At 41.6% G+C, this 26,122-nt stretch overlaps 2 protein-coding genes across 8 annotated transcripts in view; one reads left to right on the top strand and one right to left on the bottom strand.

Moving 5' to 3' along the window:
* AASDH (aminoadipate-semialdehyde dehydrogenase) overlaps positions 1-26,122 on the top strand; it is a 161,200-nt gene that overhangs the window by 66,639 nt on the left and 68,439 nt on the right. Inside the window, exon 16 of the transcript XR_011030970.1 lies at positions 14,677-14,814. The gene's annotated coding sequence lies outside the window, so the exon portion shown is untranslated. The remainder of the gene's footprint in view (positions 1-14,676; positions 14,815-26,122) is intronic.
* The window catches only part of CRACD (capping protein inhibiting regulator of actin dynamics), a 219,971-nt gene continuing 195,430 nt past the window's right edge, over positions 1,582-26,122 (bottom strand). For all 7 annotated transcript variants that reach the window (XM_068278594.1, XM_068278592.1, XM_068278590.1 and 4 more), the window contains 4 exons: positions 22,195-25,120; positions 16,774-16,964; positions 13,739-13,892; positions 1,582-7,242 (listed from right to left, as the gene is read on the bottom strand). In XM_068278594.1, the coding sequence (XP_068134695.1) occupies positions 7,085-7,242; positions 13,739-13,892; positions 16,774-16,964; positions 22,195-25,120 (3,429 nt within the window). In that variant the 3' untranslated portion in view covers positions 1,582-7,084. The remainder of the gene's footprint in view (positions 7,243-13,738; positions 13,893-16,773; positions 16,965-22,194; positions 25,121-26,122) is intronic.

Below are 26,122 nucleotides of genomic sequence, written 5' to 3'. Positions count from 1 at the left end.
AGCCCTCTCCAGGACTAAGTTAGTTGGAGAGCTTAATAGCTTTTTTGCATAGAGATAACAACTGGAGTTTCTCAACTCTTCCTGTACTGGAAACAATTAGACTGATGTATCTGATCTTAATGTTTTATTTCTTAGCTGTACTACACATACAAATCATAATATCATCATTTTTTTTCGCTTCAGTGTCTCTTTAAAAAACCAAAGATCTATTGCTAGCTAAGCTAAGCTTGTTTAGGCTAGATAAGCCTATTTTTTTCATGAGTTGAAGATTTACAGATTTACTCTAATATAAATAAGTTAAGTATTCAGGTTACATAACGTTTTATTTTTACTACTTACTCCAGCTCTGTACGGGCTTGTGCATCAGCTACTTCTGTGAAATAGGTCCAAATAGCAGGACAGTCAGAATACACACATTGCTGGCTGACTCCCAAAAAGGGACATACTGCCTTTCTCTCTTTGCAACTGAGCTAGTCAATTAAACCTTCTGCTATGTATTACCTTGGGAGTCTCAAAGCTTCTACTAATCTGTTGACATATAAGTGGTAGAGCCCCTTTTGACTGATTGTGGAGAAAGGGTCTAGTGCAGAATGCCTTTGCATGCAAACCATTCTGGAAGCTAACATCCTCCACTAGTGCAACTGAATGCAATTGTATGCAAATAGTGCAACTAGATTTCACACAGGTTGCTTTTATTAAAGTGGTCTTAAACTCGGACATAACATTTAATAAAAATGTGTTCTCCTACATTTTATTACTAATACAGTTATCATATTTGCTTTTGTGCACAAGTTATATTGTCTGTCTACAAATTTAAAGTTTCCAAAGTGTAGTTTATCTTGCCCTGAAAGCTGCCATTGCTTTTTATTCCAGCTGCTTTTTATTATATATTCAAATCTTCTATTGAGCTGTTCTGAACTGTGTGTTTGCTTGAAGCATAGAGAGCTTATCAGAGAGTGTTATTTACACACAAATGTAGCAACATTGGAATGTAAACAGAGATACTGTTATCTCCGGTCTGGATTCAGATCTCAAGCTGAATAGCCTTTTAATGGCAGGACAAGGTGCTGTGTTTAACTGTTTCAATGAGGTTCTGCTACAATTTTCTGGGATAGTAGCTTTTAAAGCTGTAAGGAATCTTTTAGAGCAAAGAAAAAATGCAGACTTTCAGACCACTTTAATACTAGAGTTCCACCTATTACAGTATGTGAAGATGACGGTCTCTCTTTAATTTTGAGGCGATTGTGGGGTCAGTCCAGCCCTTGCATAATTTGGGACTGCAGTTTAAATGCACATACTGTGACTTTAATTTGCTGACGGGCTTTTGCAGACCATTTATAAGGCAGGCTTTGAAGTCAGTCTTACCTATTTAGTGTTTGAGTTTCAAAGCTTGTAGGCAATGCCAGGATTTCTTATGAGAAAGACCATCAGCCTGGCAAAGTATTAGGAATACACCCTGTATAACATATTCATTTGTAAAAACTATTTTTAGTAAGTGAAATGTAAAACATCAGTTTGAAAACATTACCTCTCAAAAATGAACTGTAGCAGTTTCCAATAACAGAGGCTAACTGAGGATAACATTGTATTTTATTTATAAAGACCAACATGTTACGGATATTTACAATCATGGAGCCTGCAGATGACAAACCAGCGTACATGATAACGACCGTACATACTATGACACAGAAGGATGAGAGGACCCTGCCCAATCCAGGAGGCAATATTATAATATACCCCGATTTATAATTAATAACCTATAAAAATATGAATATTTTGGTAAGTTGTAGACTATATGGCAGTCAGGGGGCATAGCCGTAGCCATAGCAGTCATAGCAGCTGCTATGAGGCCCTTGAGCAGAGTGGGCCCATATAGTACTTGATGTATTCACTATTCATTTTTCACATAAGATATATATTTTACAGATGATTGACCTTAAAGTGGAATTACAGTCTGGCATACCATACAATAAGAACGTGTTTTCCTACTGTTTATCGCTCATATATTCATCCTTCTTGCATCTGTTCCATGGTAATATCATCTGTGTAAAAATCATGCATTAATTCCAATGCCTTTGGTGATGTTTGCTATGCTTACATAGATGCTCACACTCACTGAACCCTGCAGAAAAAAAACAAACTCTCTGCAAACTCTCTGCTGTGTTTGCTGTTTTTTATCAACTGCAATTAGTGTTTAAAAAAAACAATTTAGGGGAGCTTCATGCTATTGATAAGCTTCCATGCTATTAAATGTATAACCTTCCTAGCAAAGTGAAATACAGTTTATTAACCTTTTCATTAACTTTATGCAATAACTGTTCATTCTTACATGTTTTGTATGGTGCGCAGGGCCGGATTTGTACTTTTTACCGCCCAAGGCCAATTATACCGTCTGTATGGTTGTTATCTCTGTGTGCCGCAATGAGAATTCTACTTACATCATTGGATGTCACAGACAATAACTATTTCAGTAATACGCGTATAAATTATAAGTTATATTTTCCTTAAAAACTTTTGTTATGTTTGCTGCCATCTCATTAATAATGGACGCATTATGCCACCATGTGAGTTAGGCTGAAGTGTACCTGTAGGATAGAGCTTACAGGTCTTGTAGGGACGACACAAGTACACAGGACAGAGAGTTCAAAGGGTAAAGCTGTCCTTGTTGATAGGGATGGCTGCATGGAACAGCTTTACTGTCCCTCACTGAGCCGCCCCTAAATTTCTGGTGCCCTAGGCCATGGCCTATGTGGCCTTGCCAGAAATCCGGCCCTGATGGTGCGGCTTGTCTTGAAGAGCACAGAGGAAATTTTGACTGTAGTTCCACTTTAATGTGATACTTATATGGTATTTCAATCAAGATGTCTTACAAACGGGAAATAAATATACAAGAATTTAGTTGTGCCAATGTGGGCATTTGGAGAAAGATGGTAATTGCACTGCAAGAAAAAACAAAGTGGTCTGGGAAATGGTGTTGGGGAAATCAAGCCCAGGAGGTTAACACTGGCTGTTTTCTAATATTGCCTGAGGGACACAGTTTTCCTTTGGGCTGATGCCTAATTTCTGGAGAACCTTTTTTATGCATCATCCTTGAGGACAAGTTCACAATGCTCAGTTAAGTGGTAGAATTCTGCACTTCAACTCACTGCCCATACAATTCTATGGGCCTGTTGACAGTAATGGAATGTGTTATTATAACTCGCTGCATGCAGGCTGTAGACTTTAAGTTCGGAGCACCTAAAAAAGTTGTTACTTACTGTCTACAGTATAAAGACACTGTTTGTATTTGATCTGAGGAAGCGAACTGTGCTCTGTGAAACGCGTTATCGTTTATAGTGTCTGATAAATAATAAATCTTTTGTTTGAAATTGGCATTACCCCTTCTTTTAGAGGTAAGCCATTTTTATTATTTATTAATTTTTTACATTATTTTTAGTCACATAATATAGATATACCATTCATCCACCACCACCTATTTTTGGGGCGCCTTCTGCCTCCAAGTTGTTATGTCACAGCCCCCCAGCTGCTTTGGGGGTTAGTCTAGTGTTCACTTTTGAACTATTGCTTTTTGCTGGAGTGTGACCCATATATCTGATGACCTAAAGAAGCTGAGTGAGGACGCGGTTTGCTCACCTGCCTTCATACTGTGGTTGCTAGTCATGCAACCCACACTTGTGAGTATTCTTTTGCTCTTTAGGTCTACGTGATCAGCACTTGACATACTACACCATAAGGGGCTCCTGGTTTCTCTGTGTTTTTTCCTGTCTCCCTAGGAAGTCGGTTGAATCCCTTGTGATAACACACACCCTCTTTCCTCAATAAACTTTGCATCCCTCTGATTAAAACGTCTGATCTTGTGAAACGTACCTCAGGTAGTCTATAGAACTTACCTATCTAGGCTTGAAATCCTGAACACCATTTCCTGGACTACTATCACCATATGTTTATAGGTGATTATTCATTGTGGTATAGAAGATTGTTATTACAAGTATAACCACCACATAGCCTCTGTTAATGGGGGACTGGTATAGTTAATGTTCCTGGGTTTTGATGTCAACCTGTCAGTCCCCGATATTAGTACACAAGGAGTTAATCTGATTTTAAATGTTGAAATATAAAACCTATAAATAAACCCATCAGCACACATAATACACTTCCTTTAAATTTCGATTCAGTGCTACAACGAGATTTACTTTTCAAATTCAACAATTCCTGAAGGCAGAGTGCACTAAGAATGGTCATGTCATATTCAGTTGATGGAAGATAGCTCCATACTCCTCCCACTGACTGTACTAGTTATCTGCAACGGAACAGCTGGATCCATGCAATGGACCAGGGACCTCTCAGCTGTCACACTGCAATGGAGGAGGTGAGTATAAACTACTATTTCCCATCACTTAAATACTGTATAGTCTACTTTAAAACAAACTTAAAATCAAAGTTCTGTTACAGTTTTTTTTAAATATACATTTATTTTATATACTACTTGAATACAAACCTAGATTATGTGGCCCTACAATGCATTGAAGATCTTTAGATCACTGCTTCCCCTCTTCTCCTTCTTGGAGTGTGGTGGGGACTAGGGATGATCAATGACATGCAAATATTTCCGAGTTCAAATATATGCAGCTTGAAAATGGACCAATCACCTACCATCCTAGTTTAAATTGATTGGTCAATTTTCAAGCTGCATGTACATAATCCTGCAAGAACTCAGAAATATGTGCATCTCATTGATTCCCCAAGTTGGAATGATAATCAGCCCTTCCTCGGTCCAGCTGCTGGGACTATAGATCACTCAGTCACTCCATGCTGCCTCCCGCCATTCAGCCTCGCTGTGGTTATATGATGTTGCATCACCACAACAAGGCCAATAGCCAGGAGATAACCTAGGACTGGCCAGTCACCCCTATAATGTTCCATGCTCTGCGGGGGCGGGGCCTGGCAGTGTTCTATTGGGGAGAATCAAAAGGAGCCCTTGGTAGCTGAGTGTAAGGGTTTTTTCCCTCAAATAAAAATTCAGGTGTTAATTTATGCTGAAACTGTTTCATAGTCAATTATAAATGGTGATTGAACATTGTATTAAATATATTACAATACACAGCAAATAAGTAGGTTTTGTAAAGCATTTGGTGTTTCTTGCAAAGTTAAAAACAGAAAATACCTGCTGCCACATTTCATAGACCATCCAGCTCTCCCCAGGTACGCAGGGACAAAGTCATTCATCTGTTAGTTCAAGATCACCTCCCCGATAACAGCCTATGGTGACAATCCCTGTTAAACAAGCATGGCTTCAGACTGGGAAGAGGGAAATGAGCAGGCAGCTGGTGGTTGGTGAGGAGGAGATGAGGATCTATGGAATGGTCCTGCAAGTTTTTTTTTAATTTGATAAAAACTGCAACATTTTTACAAAACTTTTTATTGATATTTTTTCTTTAACTTCATGGTCTATTAAATACAAATAAAACCTGTGCCTGAACATTGGCTTTTAGGGAAGTATACCAGCCTTTGAGAGCAATAGTTACTATTACCATGTTAGAAGGCCTGTATAGCAGATTCACTGTCTCATACAGGAAGTGGGTTTATAATAACAGAGAGATGAAGGCTGCCTTTGCAGATTCTTAATGTGCCCATATATCTAGCGATGATGGGCAGATCGACCCAGAGACAGATCTCTCTCTGATTGTATCTGTTTCAGGATCGATTGCAGCATGAAATCTATTAGGAATCGGCCTTGTGAGGATGCCTTCGGCATCTGCCTAGCTGTCCCAAGTGTAAATGTCCACCCTGGTGCACGTAGTGTTAAATCTTATCTGTCCAACTGCACCAACTCCCAGCCACCTCTGCTGTCACCTCTGAGCATCACCACGTGGCATGTGTGACGTCACACACGCTGGCCTGGTGCCACATGGCGGTGATGGTGAATGAGGCAGAGAGTCGCAGCAGCGAGACAGGTGAGATTTTACACTGCACGGGCACTGGGGTGGACATTTATACTTGGGGACATTGGCCAGGTGTCCGTCACAATCACTGGTCATGATATCAAATGCCATTACCGCCATGCACCTGATCGAGCACTTTTAACCAAGATCTTTCCAGCATGTTGGATCGACACATTTGAGCCATTTTGGTCTGAATTCATTTGAATAATTGATTGGGCGGACATGTAACAGCACCAATTTTCATCTGTTTCGATAAAATGATTGAATCGAAGGGTCGATTGGGGCGCAAAATCAGTAGATGCATGGTCACCTTTTGAAGTTGCACTTACTTCATGATCTCACAGTGATCTGAAACAAGCATCCATTCTATAAGACCTAGTGGCCCCAACCAGCATTCTGGTTCCGGCCCACTAAATAGTATGTATGGGAAATGCAAAATAGAATCACATCATAAATATATATTAATTTACACTGATTTCTGATGTCAGACAAGTTGAAAGGGGCCTCCTAGCAGTTATGGCCACCATAGTACTATGGTCTGGACGGAATGGTGGCCAGCCCAGCAGAGATTGGAAATAATGTTATAATTCCACCATAGGGCCAACAGCAATGTAGCAGAGGCACGTAAAACCACTCTGTGCAAAATATTAACACATTACAAAGAAAAAGTGCAAAACTGTATTGGCCTTACTGGTCCATAAAAGACATCAATTTGTGCAGGTTGTGACACCATCTTCTTGAGCAAAGTTAAAAACAAATTGTGTCATTTGCTTACATTCAGCAATATACACAAGTCCAACAGGTACCTGAAGATGGTATATTTCTATACGGTGCCAGAGGAAACATTAGATTTGTTCATTGCTTTCAAAAACTAAGTATGGTTATTTGCTTAAGGGTATTATATTATTATAGCCCTATAGAAGATACCTTTCCCCAGTTCATCATACAGATATAGAAAGGTTTTAGATAAAGGTCATTTACTCTTTTACATTGAAACAAAACAATAAATACTATATTAATGCTTCTTGAGAAAGCCCTCAAACAAAGAACTTCTATCACTGTGCATGTCTATCACAACCACAGAGTGGGACACAGAGAAAGTGTAGGGACCTTAAAGAGTCTGCACAACTAGGACCGGAGGTCTACTTTATAATTTGTGGACAGTCGCTCCAGGCTTTTGATTTCCTCTTAGCTAGAGCTAGCCATGTTGGTTCGGAGGACGCTGGAGTGGCATCAGGGGTGGAGAATCTCTTTGTGAGGTCCCTCGCCAGAGCTACTGGGACGGTTTCTGTTATCTCCACTGTGTAAAAAACAAGAAGGATAAAATGTATAAACATCATTGAATAGAAGATTTGTAAGCTACTTTCAAGTGTTGTGGTGCAGACTGTTGCCCTTTCCCAGGATATTCAGACAACATAAATCATAGGTGCCTATTCCACTTGCAGAACCATCTACTCATTTTTCTGGTATTTAAAGGACCTGACTGTAACCACCCAAATAATGTTAGAGACTCACCTAAGCTGAACATTGCTTTTAAGTGACCATAGAAATTCCAGTTACTTTTAAATTGCTGTTACTACATATTCTAATGGTATAAATAGCTGCACCTTCATGGTCAAGTTCTTCCCATGAAAACTGATATTTACATTTGACTATGTTGTTTACAGCGACAACTGTGATTTAAACTTTGATCTAAAACAAAAAAGTTATATACTCATCTAAGAAACCCCGAGGGCCCGTTTCCACTAGCGTTGAAACCGGGCCGAATTCGGAGAGTTTCCCCGCAGGCAAATCGCGTGGGGAAACTCTCCCATAGGCAACTATGGCGCCGCCGGCCGAATCGCTTACCCTAGTGATTCGGTTGACACTGGCCACAGTTTTCGCACGGGAGGCTGCGTATCCCATAGCTGTGCATGGCACGACTCATGAGATTCATCTGCTTTCTCGCAGAGCAGGAAGTGCCACAGCGCGACTTGCAGCCGCGCGCGGTGGCTAGTGGAAATGGGCCCTTAGAGCCTTTCCCGTTCCTCTCTGCATCCCCTCATTCCACTGCTAGGCCCCCCATTCCAGCTTCAGACTTTAATGTCAAAGAGGCCTTTGGGTCTTCTCAGAAGGCCATGGAAGTACAGGTCTCTGAGTACTGAGTACTTTAGAAGACCAGCAGCTTTGTACTGCACATACACAAGCGTGGCTGGCTGGAGATTTGAACAGGCACCTGGCAGTGGGGATGCTGAGAGGAACGGTAAGGCTTTAACCACTTGAGGACCCACCCTTTACCCCCCCTTAAGGACCAGCGCTGTGTTGAGTGATCTGTGCTGGGTGGGCTCTGCAGCCCCCAGCACAGATCATGTAGCAGGCAGAGAGATCAGATCACCCCCCTTTTTTCCCCACTAGGGGGATGATGTGCTGGGGGGGTCCGATCTCTCCTGCCTGCATGTGGCTGGCGGGGGGGGCACCTCAAAGCCCCCCTCCGCGGCGAAATTCCCCCCTCCCTCTCCTACCTGCTCCCCCCCGGAGATCAGGGCTGCACAGGACGCTATCCGTCCTGTGCAGCCAGTGACAGGACGTCCCCTGTCACATGGCGGCGATCCCCGGCCGCTGATTGGCCGGGGATCGCCGATCTGCCTTACGGCGCTGCTGCGCAGCAGCGCCGTACAATGTAAACAAAGCGGATTATTTCCGCTTGTGTTTACATTTAGCCTGGGAGCCGCCATCGGTGGCCCGCAGGCTATTCACGGAGCCCCCCGCCGTGAATTGACAGGAAGCAGCCGCTCACGCGAGCGGCTGCTTCCTGATTAATCAGCCTGCAGCTGGCGACGCAATACTGCGTCGCTGGTCCTGCAGCTGCCACTTTGCCGACGCGCGGTATGAGTGCGCGGTCGGCAAGTGGTTAAAGGATCCAGAGCCTTCCCATATCTAATTTTTTTTGTTTTAGGTTATAGTTGTCCTTTAACCTCTTGAGGACCTCAGCCTTACACCCCCCTAGTGGCCAGGCCATTTTTTACAATTCAGCACTCTGCAGCTTCAACAGTTTGCTGCACGGCCATACAACTTAGCACACAAATGAATCTTGCCTCCTTTTCTTGCCACCAACAGAGCTTTCTGTTGGTGGCATCTGATTGCTGCTGCGATTTTTTTTTTTTTTTTATTAAAAATGTCTATTTATATAATTATTTCCCTCCCACCTTCCCCGAGATCCAATCATAGTGATCACCTCTCATAGGCATCAGCTATGAGAAGGGATCAGTTTGTGAGCCACTTGAGGGGACAGCTCAGTGACATAGCTGTCCCCAGTACAGCGGTGCGCTAGATTACAGTGCTCTACAAAAAAAAATAGCTTTTTTTATCTCCTTAACAGCCTGTCAGCTGTGATCATGGCTGGTAGGCTGATCACAGAGGATCACAGAGCCCCGCACTGTTTATTTACGGAAGCTCTCGTTAGAGCTTGTGCGAGCTTCTGCCAAATCTCACACATCGTGAGATCCCGCCCCAGTGCATGATGGAGGAACGAGGAGGACACTCTGCGGCCGCCATCCTGCATTAGGGGGTCGCAGATAGAGATGGGCCGAACGGTTCACCCGCGAACAGTTCCAGGCAAACTTTGGGTGGTTCGCGTTCGCCGGCGAAGGCGAACTTTTGCGGAAGTTCGGTTCGCCCCCATAATGCTCCATTAGGGTCAACTTTGACCCTCTACATCACAGTCAGCAGGCACATTGTCGCCAATCAGACTACACTCACTCCTTAAACCCCAACCCCCCTTATAAAAGGCAAGGTTCTCCGGCCATTTTACTCACATACATTGGCCAGGAATCAAACCCAGGTCAACTGCTTGGAGGGCAGCTATGCTCACCACTATACCACCAACACTACAGGCTGAAGCCAGCCTAGCTGGCCTGGGAAGGGTGAAAAGCTAGGTGGCCATGCAACCATTTCTGCTAACCTAAAGCTTACTTGTGTTTCACAACACATTGGCTTAAGACTTTACCAAACCCAATGCTCCAATATGGGGAAGCTTCTCTGTTTGCTGTTTTTTTTTTTAAGTGTGGTGTCACAGTTCACTCATCTCTTCAACCACAAGAAAGGCCCAGGAGTAGTCTTAGCTACCGTAATATCTGTTACGGCAGGGCCCTTATTACACTTTCTCTTACAGGGCTATGGAAACCGTTTTGCCCATGCGATAAAGCGAGGTGCAAAAATGAAATCATGCCTAGCAGAGGATGGTTTCGATCCATCAACCTCTGGGTTATGGGCCCAGCAAACTTCCGCTGCGCCACTCTGCAGTCTGCCTACATTTGTATACAATCTTTAAGTTTAAGAAGGGTACATTAGTTGAAATAGTTACACTACAATCTATGTTACAGCAAGGCCCTAATGACACTTTTTCTTAAGAGGCTATGGCCGCCGATTGGCTCATGTGGTAAAGCAAGGTGTAAAAAATGAAGTACACCTAGCAGTGGATGGTTTCGATCCATCAACCTCTGGGTTATGGGCCCAGCACCCTTCTGCTGCGCCACTCTGCAGTCTGCTTACATTTGTATACAATCTTCAAATTTAAGAAGGGTGCATTAGTTGAAATAGTTACACTACAATCTATGTTACAGCAAGGCCCTAATGACACTTTCTCTTAAGGGGCTATGGCGGCCATAGGGACTATGGCTTAAGGGAAAGTGTCATTAGGGCCTTGATGTAACATAGATTGTAGTGTAACTATTTCAACTAATGTACCCTTCTTAAACTTGAAGATTGTATACAAATATAAGCAGACTGTAGAGTGGCGCAGTGGAAGTGTGCTGGGCCCATAACCCAAAGGTTTATGGATCGAAACCAACCTCTGCTAGGCATGATTTCATTTTTGCACCTCGCTTTATCGCATGGGCAAAACGGTTTCCATAGCCCTGTAAGAGAAAATGTAATAAGGGCCCTGCCGTAACAGATATTACGGTAGCTAAGACTACTCCTGTCCTGGGCCTTTCTTGTAGTTGAAAAGATGAGTGAACTGTGACACCACACTTAAAACAAAAACAAACAAAAAAACAGCAAACAGAGAAGCTTCCCCATATTGGAGCATTGGATTTGGTAAAGTCTTAAGCCAATGTGTTGTTAGACACAAGTAATCTTTAGGTTAGCAGGAATGGTTGCATGGCCACCTAGCTTTTCATCCTTCCCAGGCCAGCTAGGCTGGCTTCAGCCTGTAGTGTTGGTGGTATAGTGGTGAGCATAGCTACCCTCCAAGCAGTTGACATGGGTTCGATTCCTGGCCAATGTATGTGAGCGTGCTTTTGACATCCTACAAATCCCTGGAAGACAAGATCCTCCTCCTCAGGAGGAGGGAGAGAGGGTATTACACTTCCTGACGGATGTATACACATGCAAGATGTTGTAAAGCAGTTTAGGCCTGCAATTCAACATTCAATGTGATTTCTGACCTTAAAACACTGGTTTGCGTCAAATCTAGGTTTTTTTACTGAGACTTTTGACGTGTATCCCACTCAACCATGTCTCCGGCCAGCATAATTTTTTCTAAATTTCCAAGTTCGTCTCCCCATTGAAGTCTATTGCGGTTCGCGAAAAGTTCGCGCGAACCGAACTTTCGCGGTAGGTTCGCAAACCTAAAATCGGAGGTTCGGCTCATCTCTAGTCGCAGAGTGGCTAAGCCTAAGCTGTAAATAACAAACAAATGTAAATAACAGTTTTCATGGGAAAAACTTGTCCATGAAGGTGCAGCTATTTATACCATTAGAATATGTATTAAGAGTAAATCAAAAGTAATTGGAATTTTTATGGTCACTAGAAAGCAATGTTCAACTCATAGATGATGACCAAAATTATTTATATAACTTATATAAATTCTCCTGGGAGTAGGAAGTTAGGGCTCCGAAGTTGGGGCTCCACTCAGAATATAGTCCTGCCCTACTCCGCCTCTTCAAGCTTCTCCACCATAGAATACTCACAGTATGCATCCACCTACTTCCTTCCCCTTTCCCCTGCAGACTCCACTCACATTACACCCCCACCCCCCTGTCTCTTTCATTATCTCATCTTCCTAACCAGCCTCACTCATACTATGAATCCCCCTACACCCCAAACCCCACTCACATTAGGCATCCCTCTATACCCCTCTATAGCACTAGAAGTTAAAGAGGGAGCAATACCACTATGTGGGGCTATTCAGAAGTAATTAATCCCCAAAGTTGGTGAGCAGGTATGACGCAAATAGGATAGCTTTATATCCATCAAAATGGTGGCTGGCTGATTGAATTTTGATCTATGTCCTTACGATGCTTTAGCATGAATCTCAATTAAAAACTCTGATTAGATGTGCAGTCCCCTTTAAGAATAAAATAAGTGTGCTATGAAAGATGGTGTGAGAATGCACTGATGAATGTTCTAGGATACAGTGAAAAACGTATATAGAGATAGATTATAAATAGGTACATCTCTATAATCAATATTATTCAGTTATGTATCAGGAATGATCTGAATGAAATTCAGTGTATGAACTCTACAAATAATGTTATTCAGCAATGCACTTGCTATGAAATGATTATAAAAGAAATGTGAAAGAAATAGACACATTTCATTTATGAACAATTGAATAAACATTTAGGGCCCCTATATATGTGAAAATATCCAGAAAAAACAAAGCTGGCAGTATATATAACTACACTATGGAGCTATGCATGTAAAAATATAAACTATGGTCATCCTATCCAGCAAACCTGATCACGTGACCGCTCTGAGGATACATAAGAGAGAAGGAGCCTTTCCACCACGCCCCATACCTTGAGAAAGGCCGTGATTGGCCGAAACATGTCGGTGGGTGGAGCTAAAGACGCCAAACTTTTCCTGTAAGTGGTCCCTTGCTGATTTCCGCTGACTAGCCACGACGTGGGCGCGGGTAGATCTCAGGACGGAACGCGCACATCAGAGAAAGGGGATCCCCTCACCCTGCGCAAGTAACTGGGACACCCACAGGTCGTGAGTACGCATACAGGACACCTAGTTGGTTGAGTTGCGGTGGGCGGAAGAAAAGGGTGCTTAGCCCAGCCAAGCACTCACAGCCAACCTTCATGTTCACTTGCCATTTTTGAGGTGCTGCTGCACTAACTCTGCGTGGTTTTTGAATAGACTGCAAGCTTTCTATTGATGCACGGCTAAAATTAACTAACTGGCTTTCATGCTGTTAATCAAAGCTGGACATTTAAGCTGACCAATGTGCCTTTGCTACTGATAACCTGTCGCTTATCTGCAAGATCTATCTACTGCCTGCTTGAACTAACTGTCTTGGACCACAAAGACATATCGATTAAGAACTGTGACATCCATATAAATGATGATGATTATTGAAAGTCATGAGACTGTTACAGTGTGGCCAGGAGTAGTTCTCTGAACAAGTCTGATACACAGTTTAGCTGCAGCGTTCATTCAAGTAGTACTCACTGAAATGTGTCTATAGGTTGTATGCAAGTGCAGGTGTGTGTGTGCTGGAACCCTTTAGATGTATGGTGTGAGAGTTTGTGCAGTCCAATCAACTGATTTTAAACGGTTTTAATAATTAATGTAGTGTTCGTGTGTCACAATGATGGCTGTCAAATAAGTTTTTTGTATTTTTGGAAATTTGAGGTCTAGATTCATCTTCTTTTCTGTCCCAGTATTCTAGTTATGTTAACTAAGTTTTAGTCCCATATTACCTCAATGCACTGAAGGTTTGAGGTGTGTATACACCCACCCAGTGCGTTATATCAATTTTTCCTAGTGAGGACTCTTAATTTTTACTTAAATGAACCCAGTTGTACCTGTAACAGATGTTGGAAGTGTGTTGGATTTCTGCAGCTGTTCTCTGCGCTGTAGTCGGGTCACCACCGTGTCAGCTTTCTTCTCTTCCTGTGGCGATGGCTTTGGAAGTGACCCAGATCTGCTCCGGTACTCCCCAGGCTGGACACTGGATACCTGTTATAAAATGTTCAAGAGCAGCAGTGAGATTAAAGTGTTCAGGTCAACAAAACACCAAGGAAGAAGCAGCAACCAGACAATATCCAACAGGACAGCTCTCGACAAGTCACCTGATCTTCTACTGTATGTCATAACAAAGCCTGTCTTACTTTTGTTGCCACTTCTTAGTTCAATATCTGCTGTAAATAATCAATGAGTATTAGTGAAGGACAACGTATACACATCTTCAAAATGTCTTCAAAGAATAACATATGGGTGTGTATTTTACAAAAGCTCATTTTAAGTCATTTATATGCTACCTGGCAAGATCAGCCACTCTCTGCACCAAATTCTGATACCAGAGCTTGTTTTAAAAAAGCCTTTAAATTATTTTACACTAAAGTAGTTATTGCTGCAGGCAGCAACTTGCTTTATCCCCTACTAAGGCCTCTTTCAGACTGGAGGCTGAACTACATGCTTGTAAGGTGCCATTCAGGTGCAACACAACCACAGCCAAATGGCAGCAGTTGTCACACTAGGCATTTCAGCGCTTGACAGGTGGTAGCATTATTCTGAGGCAGAGAGCCCTGGCATGATATGTATAAACACAAATGCGGCTGTGCTCAAATGTGACTCCATGAGGGGGCCCCATGTCCAGCGCTTGTACCAAGCACTAACAAGCACCAGGCCAGTGCAGGAGAGCAGCTGACAGGCGGTGAATTCACCACCTGTCAGCTGACTGTTTGGAAGGGGCCTTATTTATAAATACTGTAAGTGGAATTAAGTTTTATTCTTTCCATAGACACAAGAATGACATTTGCTTCTGACTGGATTGTGCAAGACGTTTAGTACCGTGGATGCAGAAGTCACCAACCTTAGAATCGACTTGAACTCTATTAAATAGTTGCTTCCCTGATGTTATAATAAAACTGCTTTCTAGGTAAGTTCACAAAAATGTAGATGTCTCTAAAATACCATTCAAATGTAAATATTTGTCTAATAAAATTGTAATGTGTCTAAATCTTCCTACAAGAAACCCTGGCTACTTCCGTTAAAGAGACACTGAAGCGAAAAAAAATATATGATATAATGAATTGGTTGTGTACTATGAATAATTACTAGAAGATTAGCAGCAAAGAAAATATTCTCATACTTTTATTTTCAGGTATATAGTGTTTTTTCTAACATTGCATTATTCTATAATATGTGCAGATTACACAACACTCAGCATTCAAAATGATTCTTTCAAAATAGTCTGTGAACTAATGACCTCTCCTCTGGCAGAGAAAAAGTAAACAGTTCACTTACAGTTGAGATAATAAAAGTCAGATAACAGCCCTCTCCATGACTAACTTAGTCGGAGAGTTAATGGCATGTTAGCATAGAGATAACAACTGGAGTTTCTCAACTCTTCCTGTACTGGAAACAATAAGACTGATGTATCTGATCTTAATGTTTTATTTCTTAGCTGTGCTACACATACAAATCATAATATCATAATTTTTTTTTCGCTTCAGTGTCTCTTTAAATATATGCCTGACCCAGGTGTGGAGGTGCATGTCCAGGACAAACAATCCAAACAGATGCAGGGGATGGCCAAAAAATATGGAAACAACTAATATGGCATAGGATCTCCTTCAGCATTTAGAACTACTTGTGGTCTCCTTAGAATCGATAAACAGAGGTCCTATATAGTTTTCAGGAGAATCTTGTACCATTCTTCCTGCAAAACATTGTCAAGTTCTGTTGGGTGATGGAGGTGGATAGCACACTTGGACATTTGTCACCAACACTGAATACAAGGGCTCAATAATACTGGAGATGGATGATTGCAAAGGCCATAGCAGATTTAAAACTTTGTCTTGATGCTCAGATAACCATTCCTCGACAATGTGAGCTGTGTGAACAGAGGCTCTGTCATAATAATCATCAGGGAACAAACTTTGCACCATGCGATAGACTTGGTCACTCAAAATGGTCACATAGTCATTGCCAATCATGTGACCTTGCAGGATAATGGGTCCGGTAAAATACTGCAATATGGCTGGCCATACCATGACATAACACTCGCCAGGTTTTACTCTTGGTAGTGAACAATTTGAATTGTAAGCTTGGAATACCGTTCTCCAGATGTCAATTTGGACAGAAGTTGGAAACAATGTAATGCTTGACTCACCTGTCTTTTTCCATTGCTTCACAGTCCTGGTTTGACTACCTTGTCACTTAGTAGCATTTCCATCACAAAGTAGTTTTGCAATGGCAGCTCATCCCTTGGTTGTAGAGTTCCTATCGTACTGTTTTGGTCATGATATGGTTTGTGGGCATGGTATTCAGCTCAGCAGTCACTTCTACAGCTGTAGACTTTTTTTTTTTCTTTTTTATTACAACCGTACACAATGTTCATTTATCTCTGTCACTCAACACACTTTTCCATCCACCCTGGTGTTTGTCAGATGCCTTTTTGCAAGTCTTTTTGTTAGCTGTCATAATCTTGGATACAGTGCCTCATAAAACACTAGACACTTCTGCTACTTTGGTTACAGAACCAACTAACATATGAGCCCCAACTGAACATATGAGCCCCAACAATTTAGCTATGTTGGAATTCTGTTAGTTCTGACATTATTAACTCAAAATTACACCACTCACTACCTTGATGACAAATGATGCTTGCAGAATGAAGACAAGCTTATTCGAGTACTTGTATTACGCAACAAACACAGTGCCACCTTCAAACTGCGCTTTAGCAAATAAGTAAATTAAGTATTTGCCAGGTGTTTCCATATTTTTGTCCATCCCCTGTATTTACCACACTTAGGTGTCTTAGGTGGTCTTCACTTTCCCTGAGTTTCACAAATCATGTTCTTACAAACACATATTTTCAGTGGCAATACATTACATTTTCTTTAGTCAGTCTGTCCGCTTGTTTGGCCTCTCTAGCTTGCCGTCTCTCTTCTCTGGTTGCTTGCTGCTCCCGAAATCCCTTTTGTTTCTGGAGAGCGAGTGTAATCCACAGAGGCTGAGCCGTTTCAACTTGGTCTATTAACCTGGAGCTGTCCAAAGAATGGCGACTCTGGATGACAGGCCTGTCTGATAAAAACCAAAGACAACATTAATGTCGCTATTTTCCTAGTTCGTTTCAGACTTCATGATTACCACTGAGCATCTTAAAGGTAATAAGAAGAATATTAATAACCATTTGTATTTTAAGAAGTTATTTGCCCACAACTATGAGGTTACACTTTTGGGAGCAAAGCAACCTGAAAACCCTACACATGAAGTTGTACTCTAGGGAATATACAGTGATATAACCCATCAAATGTTAAAAGGAAATTCCACTTTAGTTGGGAAAAAAATGTAATGCTTCCACTTTGGCTCAGTACATTGTAAGGAATAATGGCACACTATTTCTGCTTGAATATTTTATTTTCTGTTTCAGATATTTTATTTTATAAAATAAATGCCAGAGAGAAGCGTGGGTGTCAGTGAGTTAGTTGTTCTGGTGGTGAAACTGAGCAACATGGCCTCCTGACTCGTGCAAATAATTACTACTGCAGCAAGGTTGGGCGTCTCATGGCATACAGTACTCAAGACACAGGGCCATAGGCAATTCAAGGCAATAAGAAGCTTGCAGCATGTATGAAAGTTGCTAAAACAAGACTGCACAAACTATGGTCAGGCTGAGATGAAAAAGCATATTATGGTCCAAAACTTGCTCTTTCAAAATCACATCTCCTGACCTTCAAGCCTTTTCTTCTAGTGGAATGTTTGACTTAAACACATGCCTGACTGAAGTGGCTGATAACAACCGCCTCAGCTGATAGGCGTGTGTTCAGCGGTGGCTGACCCCCAACACGCAAGTGATCCATTCTGCGGAGCAACTCACCACCGCAATGGCTGATCGCATTGTCTGTGGTACTCACCTGCTGCATGACATCATGCACGTGACTACTCTGTTGTCACTCTCTACCAGCCCTGCATAGCGGCAGAATGCGTCGTCAGCTACATAGCTGATATGCATCTGTACAGCTGGCCCAGCGATGTCACCCTAGGTGATCTAATCCCGATCTCCAAACAGAGAACATGTGTATATGAACCTTTACAGAATACTAATCCACTGAGCGTTAATCTCTTGTCTGAAAAAGTCTCTTGACTTTCTCATCAGCTGCTAAATCTTTCAGTATCAGTTTATCTGTGAATATAAGCTGTGTTTCCATTAGTGCAATCCCTGCAGTCCGTTTCCCCAATCGTACTGGGATGCGATTTTACAGTCAATAAAAATCAATAGGCTGCTTTCGATTTTGTTTGCGGGGAACCAAATGGACTGTTGGCAGCATTTGTTTGCATCACGCATGGGAATCCCCATAGCCAAGCATGGCATGGCCAGAGGGACTCTGATGCGTTCTTGCATTGGGATTTCAGAGACACATGCTGGCACAAGTGGAAACCCGAAAAGAGCTTCAGTTTTGTTTACCTGTTTGGGGTGACCTTCTTAAATGTCATTTTTATGAGTTCTAACAAACTTCATTTTTGTTTTTATTAAATGAATCTTAGATATGCTCTATTTACTTGAGTTAAAGGCAAGGTAGAAAACCTGGCTGTTTGCCCATACTGCGCTACTGTGACTGCGCAAGCTTGCCGTCGGATTTTCGGAGGGTGCCAGCGCTGGAACCGGGCTACACAGGTGGATGGGGGAAGCCTTATTAGGATCCCGAGGTACCCCCCAGGGGCAGTTTTGACGATTACAGGTTTACTTAGAAGCAGCGGCTTTCAACTTAATTGTTGTTTATTAGATATCTAATGGAGCTGCCAAAAAGAAAGTTCAAGAGTCACTGAATAATCATAATAAGCTGTATTTTTTTCACGGTTTATTTCCTTGTGCTAGTGCCAGCACTGCACCGGTATCTCTCGGAAGAGATAGCAACATGGGCTGCTCACTCATGTAAGTGATTATACAGTGATACAGCATGATTGTTCTGTTTATGTCTGTGATCTCCAATAAAAAAGCCAACTGCAATAAAGGAATAACTGTCAAAGATCCACAAGGTCAGCTAACAGAAGGCCAAACCAATAAACAACGAGTTAATGATTAAGATAAAAGGAAATAAGTCTGAAGAATAATATTTAGTAGTTCATACAGACATTAAGCAAAATATTGGCTAGCCTTTCAGAAGTAAAGCTAGGGATGTGTACACTATTCTGTGGGACAATTTAAGAGTAACATTCCTCAATGTATTATTTCAAATCATTTGAGGATTTAATTATCTATAATAAACAATATTACAGAAAGATTCAGACAAAATGCCAAATGTTAATACTGGATGTCCATGATTATTGGTCTTTCAGGGGAGCACTGCATTAAAAATAGAAATGACCCTGTACAGGCGTACAAGAGGAATCGCCACCGGGAGACTTGGGAGCAGGATACAGCCGGTATATGGCTTATCCTGCAACTGCACAAGTTCCCGGCAACGTTAAATACTATTCCCCCTCTAGGTCCACGTGGATGGTAGGAAATGATGTAATTCGGCTTCCAGCTATTACTATTGCTCTCACTGTACCCTATCAATAATTACAAGCCCTTATTTGCTAAAATAACAGTAGTATACCCTCATGACATACATTTTAAAAAAGCTGTGTCCCTAAGATAACGATTTATGTATTCTTATTATTTTATTTTTATTATGGTAACAATGGGGGTGGGGGAGAGGGTAAGAAGGGGTTAATATATTTTTATTTAACTTATGTAGTGTAAAATATGTATTTTTTTTATGTAATTTTTTTTCTACTGCTAAATATCAGAGCACACAGGCAGTGTTTGTTGAATAATCATTGGCTTCTCACTAGAACCTTTATCCTTCCCTTACAGGCACTTTGATTGGCTCAGGGAACACATGTTCCAGTTCACCAATCACAGATGTGTCAATCTTGGCAGTTCCGAGCCACAGGAGCGGGCACGTGTACGGTGGCGCAAGATTCGAGCGATGCATTAAAACGTCCTGTTTGCAGCTGTTAACTGCTGCTTTAATGTATCCAGTATACTGTACATTAAGTGTGTAAGCCCCAGCAAGCAAGGAAATGCTCAAAATAAGTTGTTAGTACTTTTTCAGTTGTTAAAGTGAATGTGTACCAGTGTAAAAATAAAAAAGTCAGATACTCACCTAAGGAGAGGGAAGGCTCGGTCCTAATGAGCCTTCCCTCTCCTCTCACGGTGCCCGGTCCCGCGCAGGATCCCGAGTAGCAGTATTCGACCAGTTCGGTCAAATACTGCCACTTCCGCCCCCGAAGGAAGGTTTCGGAAGCCTTCGGGAGCAATCGGGCTCCCAAGGACGGGGACGCTCCATAGTACGCATGCGCGAGCGTCCTCTATGACGCAATCGCGCGTGCGTAGTATGGAGCGGCCTGTCTTCGGAAGCCCGAGTGCTCCCGAAGACCTCCGAAGTCCCTGCGGCGGCGGACGCGTACGGGAGAGCTAGCGCAGCACCGAGGGCACCGGGAGAGGAGAGGGAAGGCTCATTAGGACCGAGCCTTCCCTCTCCTTAGGTGAGTATCTGACTTTTTTATTTTTAAACTAGTACCTATTGGCTTTAAATGTTGAAAAATTACATTGTAGGTAAGATTACATTGTATTTTCTAGGAGTAAACACGGGAAGAAAAATTAATTGACTAGGGGCCAAGGAGAGAGAATCATGGCATAAATAAAGTAAAGGGAAATAATTTTTAAGGAAAATTGAATTACACTTTGAAACTTTGTAACATTCAACTCCTGGATATCCCTGGAGTATGAACAGATCTATCTATCTGTCTATCTATCACATTGATAACTGACAAAGCAGAAGCCAAAGACCTAACAAAGTTTCACTCCATGAGAACACAGTGTAGCAGAGTTACAGGGAACTGAGGAAGTGTACAAATTAGCAATTCAATATAGAGACAAAAAAGATTTCAGGGCAGCAAGGGAGATCTAAACAAGCTGGAAAGAATACTGTATATCTTTATTGGGGTCAGTTACAAAACTTACTATTAAACTGTTCCCTAGGAAGTTCTTTACAACCATAACAAGAGTATACTATCTACTGACCTAGCTTGATTCACGACAAATAGCATGCTTTATTCTAGTTAACACACCTTGGCCTCAATTCACTAAGATCATGCTGGAGATAATGAGGCAAGAGAAAACTTTCCACCACACAGTGAGAGAGTTATCTTATCTCTTCATTCCTTAAACTGGACCCAAATTAAAAATACAAGTTTCAGAACTAAAATCTATTTTCTAAATTATAATAATAAATAGCAGCCTTTTTCAGCTGCATGATGACAAATATAAAATATTTTACATTTATTGGAGGAACCTCTCCCTTCCTTTCATATTGCCGGGACAGAATCCGGAAAACTGTTGGAGTAGGTGGTGTCCGGCAAAGGAGGAATTGCTAATGGCTGCCACCTGTATAACCCCAGTTATGAGAAGAGAAGGGTGAAAAGAATGCACTGAAATGCTCATAGGCTTGAAGGAGTGTTTATTTATCTTTCTATGTGTCAGAGTGGTGCAACTAAATATTTTGAATTAAAAAAAGTTTGGTTTTGGTCCACTTTAAGTTACCTCCTCTGTAGTTATTTTCACACGCAGTTAATTAACAGCCTGTTAGAATTCTGGAGTTATTTTAAGGATTGAAGAGTTAACTTATAGACAGAAGAGTAAACTTTAGGTTTGCCTGAGGTAAAATGTTTTCTAAATACTACATGCCTCATCACCATGGTGATAACTATAGAAACATTATAAGACAAGAGATACGCTTAGTAAACTGAGGCCCTTATCAGAGATAATACACCTTATCCGAGATAACACACCTTATCAGATTTAACATGTCTTATCAGAGTAGCATAGCGAGCATTACGAACTTATTCCTGCTAATTGGCAATGACAAGAGCTCCACTCATCGTGCCCTGAGCCCCTGCAGGTTCATAGCGCTCTCTATGCTACTCGGATAAGGTGTGTTAACTTTGATAAGGCGTGTTATCTCTGATAAGGCGTATTAACACGAATAAGGCGTGTTATCCCTGATAAGGCGTGTTAACTCAAATAAGGCATGCTATTTGTCTTAGTGAATCAAGCCCCAAGTGAGCAATGTTCACAGCTATGGTGAAAAAACATTGTGCTGTTTTTACCATCCCAACTTTTGAGCTACACAGTGACCCGTTTGTTGGGATTCAAAATGATAAAATATGTATAGGATGGGCCTTCTACAGCAAGTTATATGTTAAAGATAAAACAATGGTACATAAATTGAGATACAAACTAAAAGATGTACATAAGGCTTACCTTTTACAGATTTATCTGGCTTCTCTCTCCAAGAAACAGATGACAGATCTGGTTTTTCTTTTACATCCTGCTGTAAACCTTTCACATGGCTAGGAGAAGATAGTGTAGCATTCACCTCTCCTGCTGTTTGTTTGCCCTTTTCACTTCTGTCCAGCCATTGCCTATGTAGGTCATTCAAATTTGTTTTGCTCAGCTGGGAAAGAGGGGAGGATGGTGGAGTTGGGCTGGCTGGCTTAGGAGCAAGAGATGGTTTGTGTATTACAGGAGATTTAGGTACTCCTCTATCTCTGTTAGGTGATGATACTTGGGGACTTGAGCTTGGGACTAAAGGAGAAACCGATCCTTGGACAATATCTGATGCACTTTTTGAGGTATCTGGTAAGACTTTAGTTGTGTTGTCTTTCTTTACCTTATCAGAAGAGTCTGAAGCTTCTTTTTTAGCTATAGTCCTACTTTCCGTTTCATCTGCTGAAATGAATGGAGTAGGAATGCCTTCGAAGCTGTCTCCTGCACTATACCGTTTTTTCTTTTTTTGCTCACTTTGTGTATCAGCATGAAACCTTAAAGAGTAATTTGTCCTTCTCAACTTGATTCCAAATGGAGGAATTTTCTCTTCTGTTCCTTGCAAAAGTTTATCTGCTTTTAGAGCGCCATTGCTAAGCTGTGTTTCGAGCGACATCTGGGTCTCTAAGAACCCTCGCCGAGGAGATTGGGGTGGGTTAGGGACAATAAAAGATGGAAGATCTTTAGAAAATATCCAGCCTTCAGCATTTCCATCAATAGTAACTTGCTTTTTAATTCTGCTCACCATTTCCTGAACAATTAATGCCCTGTCTCCAGCCTTTCCCTGAGTTTTGTCAGGTAACACTGCTATATTTTCCTTGCTTGAAGGTTTCATGGAGCTCTCAACATTAATTTCTGGTGTTTTTCCAGGCTCTGGAAATTTTTGCCATGCAGGTGTTATAGAAAACTTAGCGTTCGCTGACATTGTTTTCCGTAAACTGCTATGAGATTCACTCTTCCCCGTAGCCGGTAAGTCCTCAGTGGGCGTAAGAGAACCACTTTTGTTCTTTTCATTGACAATAACATTTTCAGTTTTGTTTAAAATTTTTGACCTGATGTGATTCCATTCTGCTAGAAATGATTGACTATCCAGTGCTTCTGATGAGTATTTTGTTTTACTGCTTATTTGTTTCTTTTCTTTCTCTGTTTTGTCTTCAGCAATATCTAATTTCCTTTCTTCAGTGAGTCCCAGTAAAGACTTACAAGCAGTATCCTTAATCTCATCAGGGTTTACAGCTGTGCCACATAGCTGGGCTCCGGTAACCAGAATGGCCGTGTGGGGTATGCACTGAGTGGAAGGAAGGTTGTGGGAACTATTATTGACTTTATTGTCTTTTGGGTCCTGTGCACCCGGGGATATTACTGGATCTTTTGATACAGTAACCGGAGATAAATTCACTTTTTCAAATATTATTTGCTTCTCACCAACTTTAAATGTGTATGATTTTTGCCTTTTGTCAAGTTCCTCCCATCTTCGCTCTTCATTAATCCTTTCTTGCTTTTCACATTCTGCTTCCTTTTGTTGCTCTTGGCTTAGTTCTTCATTTGTTTTTAATTTCTCTTGTGGTGTTTGATTTTGACATAGCTCGATTTCAGCTGACACAGCTTCTTGATCTATAGGGAAATGATGTTCTTGGAGGACATGGCTCTTGATATCTCCTGCTGCTTGCTGTCCACTCTTTTGTAATGCCTTTTGTTCAGTTTTATTTAGCTCTTCATATGTCAATTCATTTTTGATTCCACCTATTTTGATTTGAGTTTGGCCTTCTGGTGTTTGTAGTTGTTGCTCCTCAGTAAACTGACATGATTTTGCTTCCTCCTGTCCTCTAATTTCCCGCTCCTCTGTTCTGTATTTCTCCAATTCATTTGTCTGCTGCTGATCAGATTTCCCCAAATCCAGTTGTTCCCTTTTCTGTTCCTCTGAAATGTTATTAGTTCTTATTAATTCTTGCTCATTTTTTCTTTGCTCTACTGTCTTAGGGGATCTCTGCTGCTTCATTTCATACTTCTGTTCTTTGGCCTTTGGCTCCTCTAGCTCCTCATTTTTCATCTCTTCTGCTGTCTTAAGCATTTCCCATTCCTCTAACTCATATTTGCTTGCTTCAGTAATTTGAGGAGCTCTCTGTCTCCCCAGTTCAGTTTTATTCTGATCTTCTGCTGTCTGTGGGACTTTCTGCTTCTCTACTTCAGGTTTCTTTTTCTCGTCTGCTGTTTGAATGGCTTTCTGCTCTACTTCACGCTTTTTCTGTTCTTCCGCTAACTGAAGAGATCTCTGCCGCTCCATTTCCTGTTTTCTCATCTCTTCTGCTACCTGAAGTGCTCTCTGTATTTCCAGCTCACGTTTCTTTTGTTCTTCTGCTAGTTGAAGTGTTTTTTTCTCTTCCTGCTCATGCTGCTTCTGCTCCTCTTGTCTTCTATACTCCTCTAACTCTTTCAGTATTTGTTCAGCTCTCTGTTTTCTTTCCTCCTCACGCCGTCGCTGTTCCTTCAATTCATTTTCTTTCTCTTCTTTTAGTTTTTGCTTGAGCCTTTCCAACTCTATGTTTCTAATTATCTCCTGTCTCTTTTTATCTTCTTCTTCTTTGCGTTTATCTGCTTCTGATTTTTTCTCTTCATCTGGGCGTTTAGTGTCTTCTTCTGCTTGTTTGAGATTGCTGTGGTCTTGGTATTTTCCTTCTAGATTTTTCTTGAGTTTGTTGTCGCCTTCCGAAACCAAAGATCGAAAATGATCTGAAATGTTTCGTTGAAAATGATCAGGTGTATATGTATCGTAGGAAGAGATGTCCATTGAGTGGTACATGGCTTTGTTTTTCTGCATATTCGAAGTGGATTCATTTTCATTGTCTTCTATGGTATCGAAGTCCTGCGGATAAATTAAAAGTGGCAATAAGTACAATACAAACTAACTGTAATAGCAGACATTCTGTTAATATATTACATTTAGACTTCTGACTGTAAATTCATTGAAAATTTGCCAAACAAAACATATGGCAAACAAAATAAAAAGTAGCATGGCTGAGCATCTGATTACCTCACTTTAGTCCATTTCAGACTAAAGCAAATACATCACCAAAAACATTGTCTTCTGAAGTATAGCATGGCAACTCCCATTAGAAAAATTTCCAAAGAGCCCTGTTCTGCTTCAGCCCTGGAAAACATGTGAGTTCCTGCTGCCGTGCAGTTACCCGATTATAACCGCACATGTGCTCTCATAGCACAGGTGTAACAGCCGCTAATGGGTGTGGTGGCCAGAGAAACCACCCTCTCTTCTCTGACTGGCTCCAGGACTAGACTCCATCAAGCTGCAAAAGCCAAATGAGTGGGTTCTTAATTTACAAATCAAATCAATCTAGGTGCTGCATAAATTCAGCACTTCTCCCACCAACTCCAGTTTCCTCCCACATCCTAAAAACTTACAGTTAAAGAGAACCCAAGGTTGGTTCTAAGAACACTATTAGCACACAGAAGCTGGGTCTGCATATCCTGCCCAGCCACTGTTGCTATACAGCTCCCCCCACAGGCCCCCCTGCGCTCTGCTTGCCCCCCATAAATCACACGCCGAGCTAGCGACACACAGCATGACGCAGCCGGCTGTTTACCTCTTGATGTGTCACTCTCGCCGCTCCCCCGCCTCCTCCATGGCGCCGGTCCCCGCCCGCGTCCCTTCCCTCCAATCAAATGACCTGTAGTAAGATGCTTCTACAAATGTGATGTGCATGGAAGAGCAGTTAAGAGGAATGATTACTTAATGTGATTTAATCACAAATACCAATGCCTGATAGAGTTTCTAATCTTCACCCACTCTATACAAAACAAAAATAACTTTATCTTTATTAAAGACCTACCAGTAATTATGTAGAATAAT

This window comes from Hyperolius riggenbachi, chromosome 1 (assembly GCF_040937935.1).
Source record: "Hyperolius riggenbachi isolate aHypRig1 chromosome 1, aHypRig1.pri, whole genome shotgun sequence".
Taxonomy (NCBI): domain Eukaryota; kingdom Metazoa; phylum Chordata; class Amphibia; order Anura; family Hyperoliidae; genus Hyperolius; species Hyperolius riggenbachi.
Note: the sequence above shows the minus strand (reverse complement) of the source record. Positions and strands in the feature narration are given on the sequence as shown.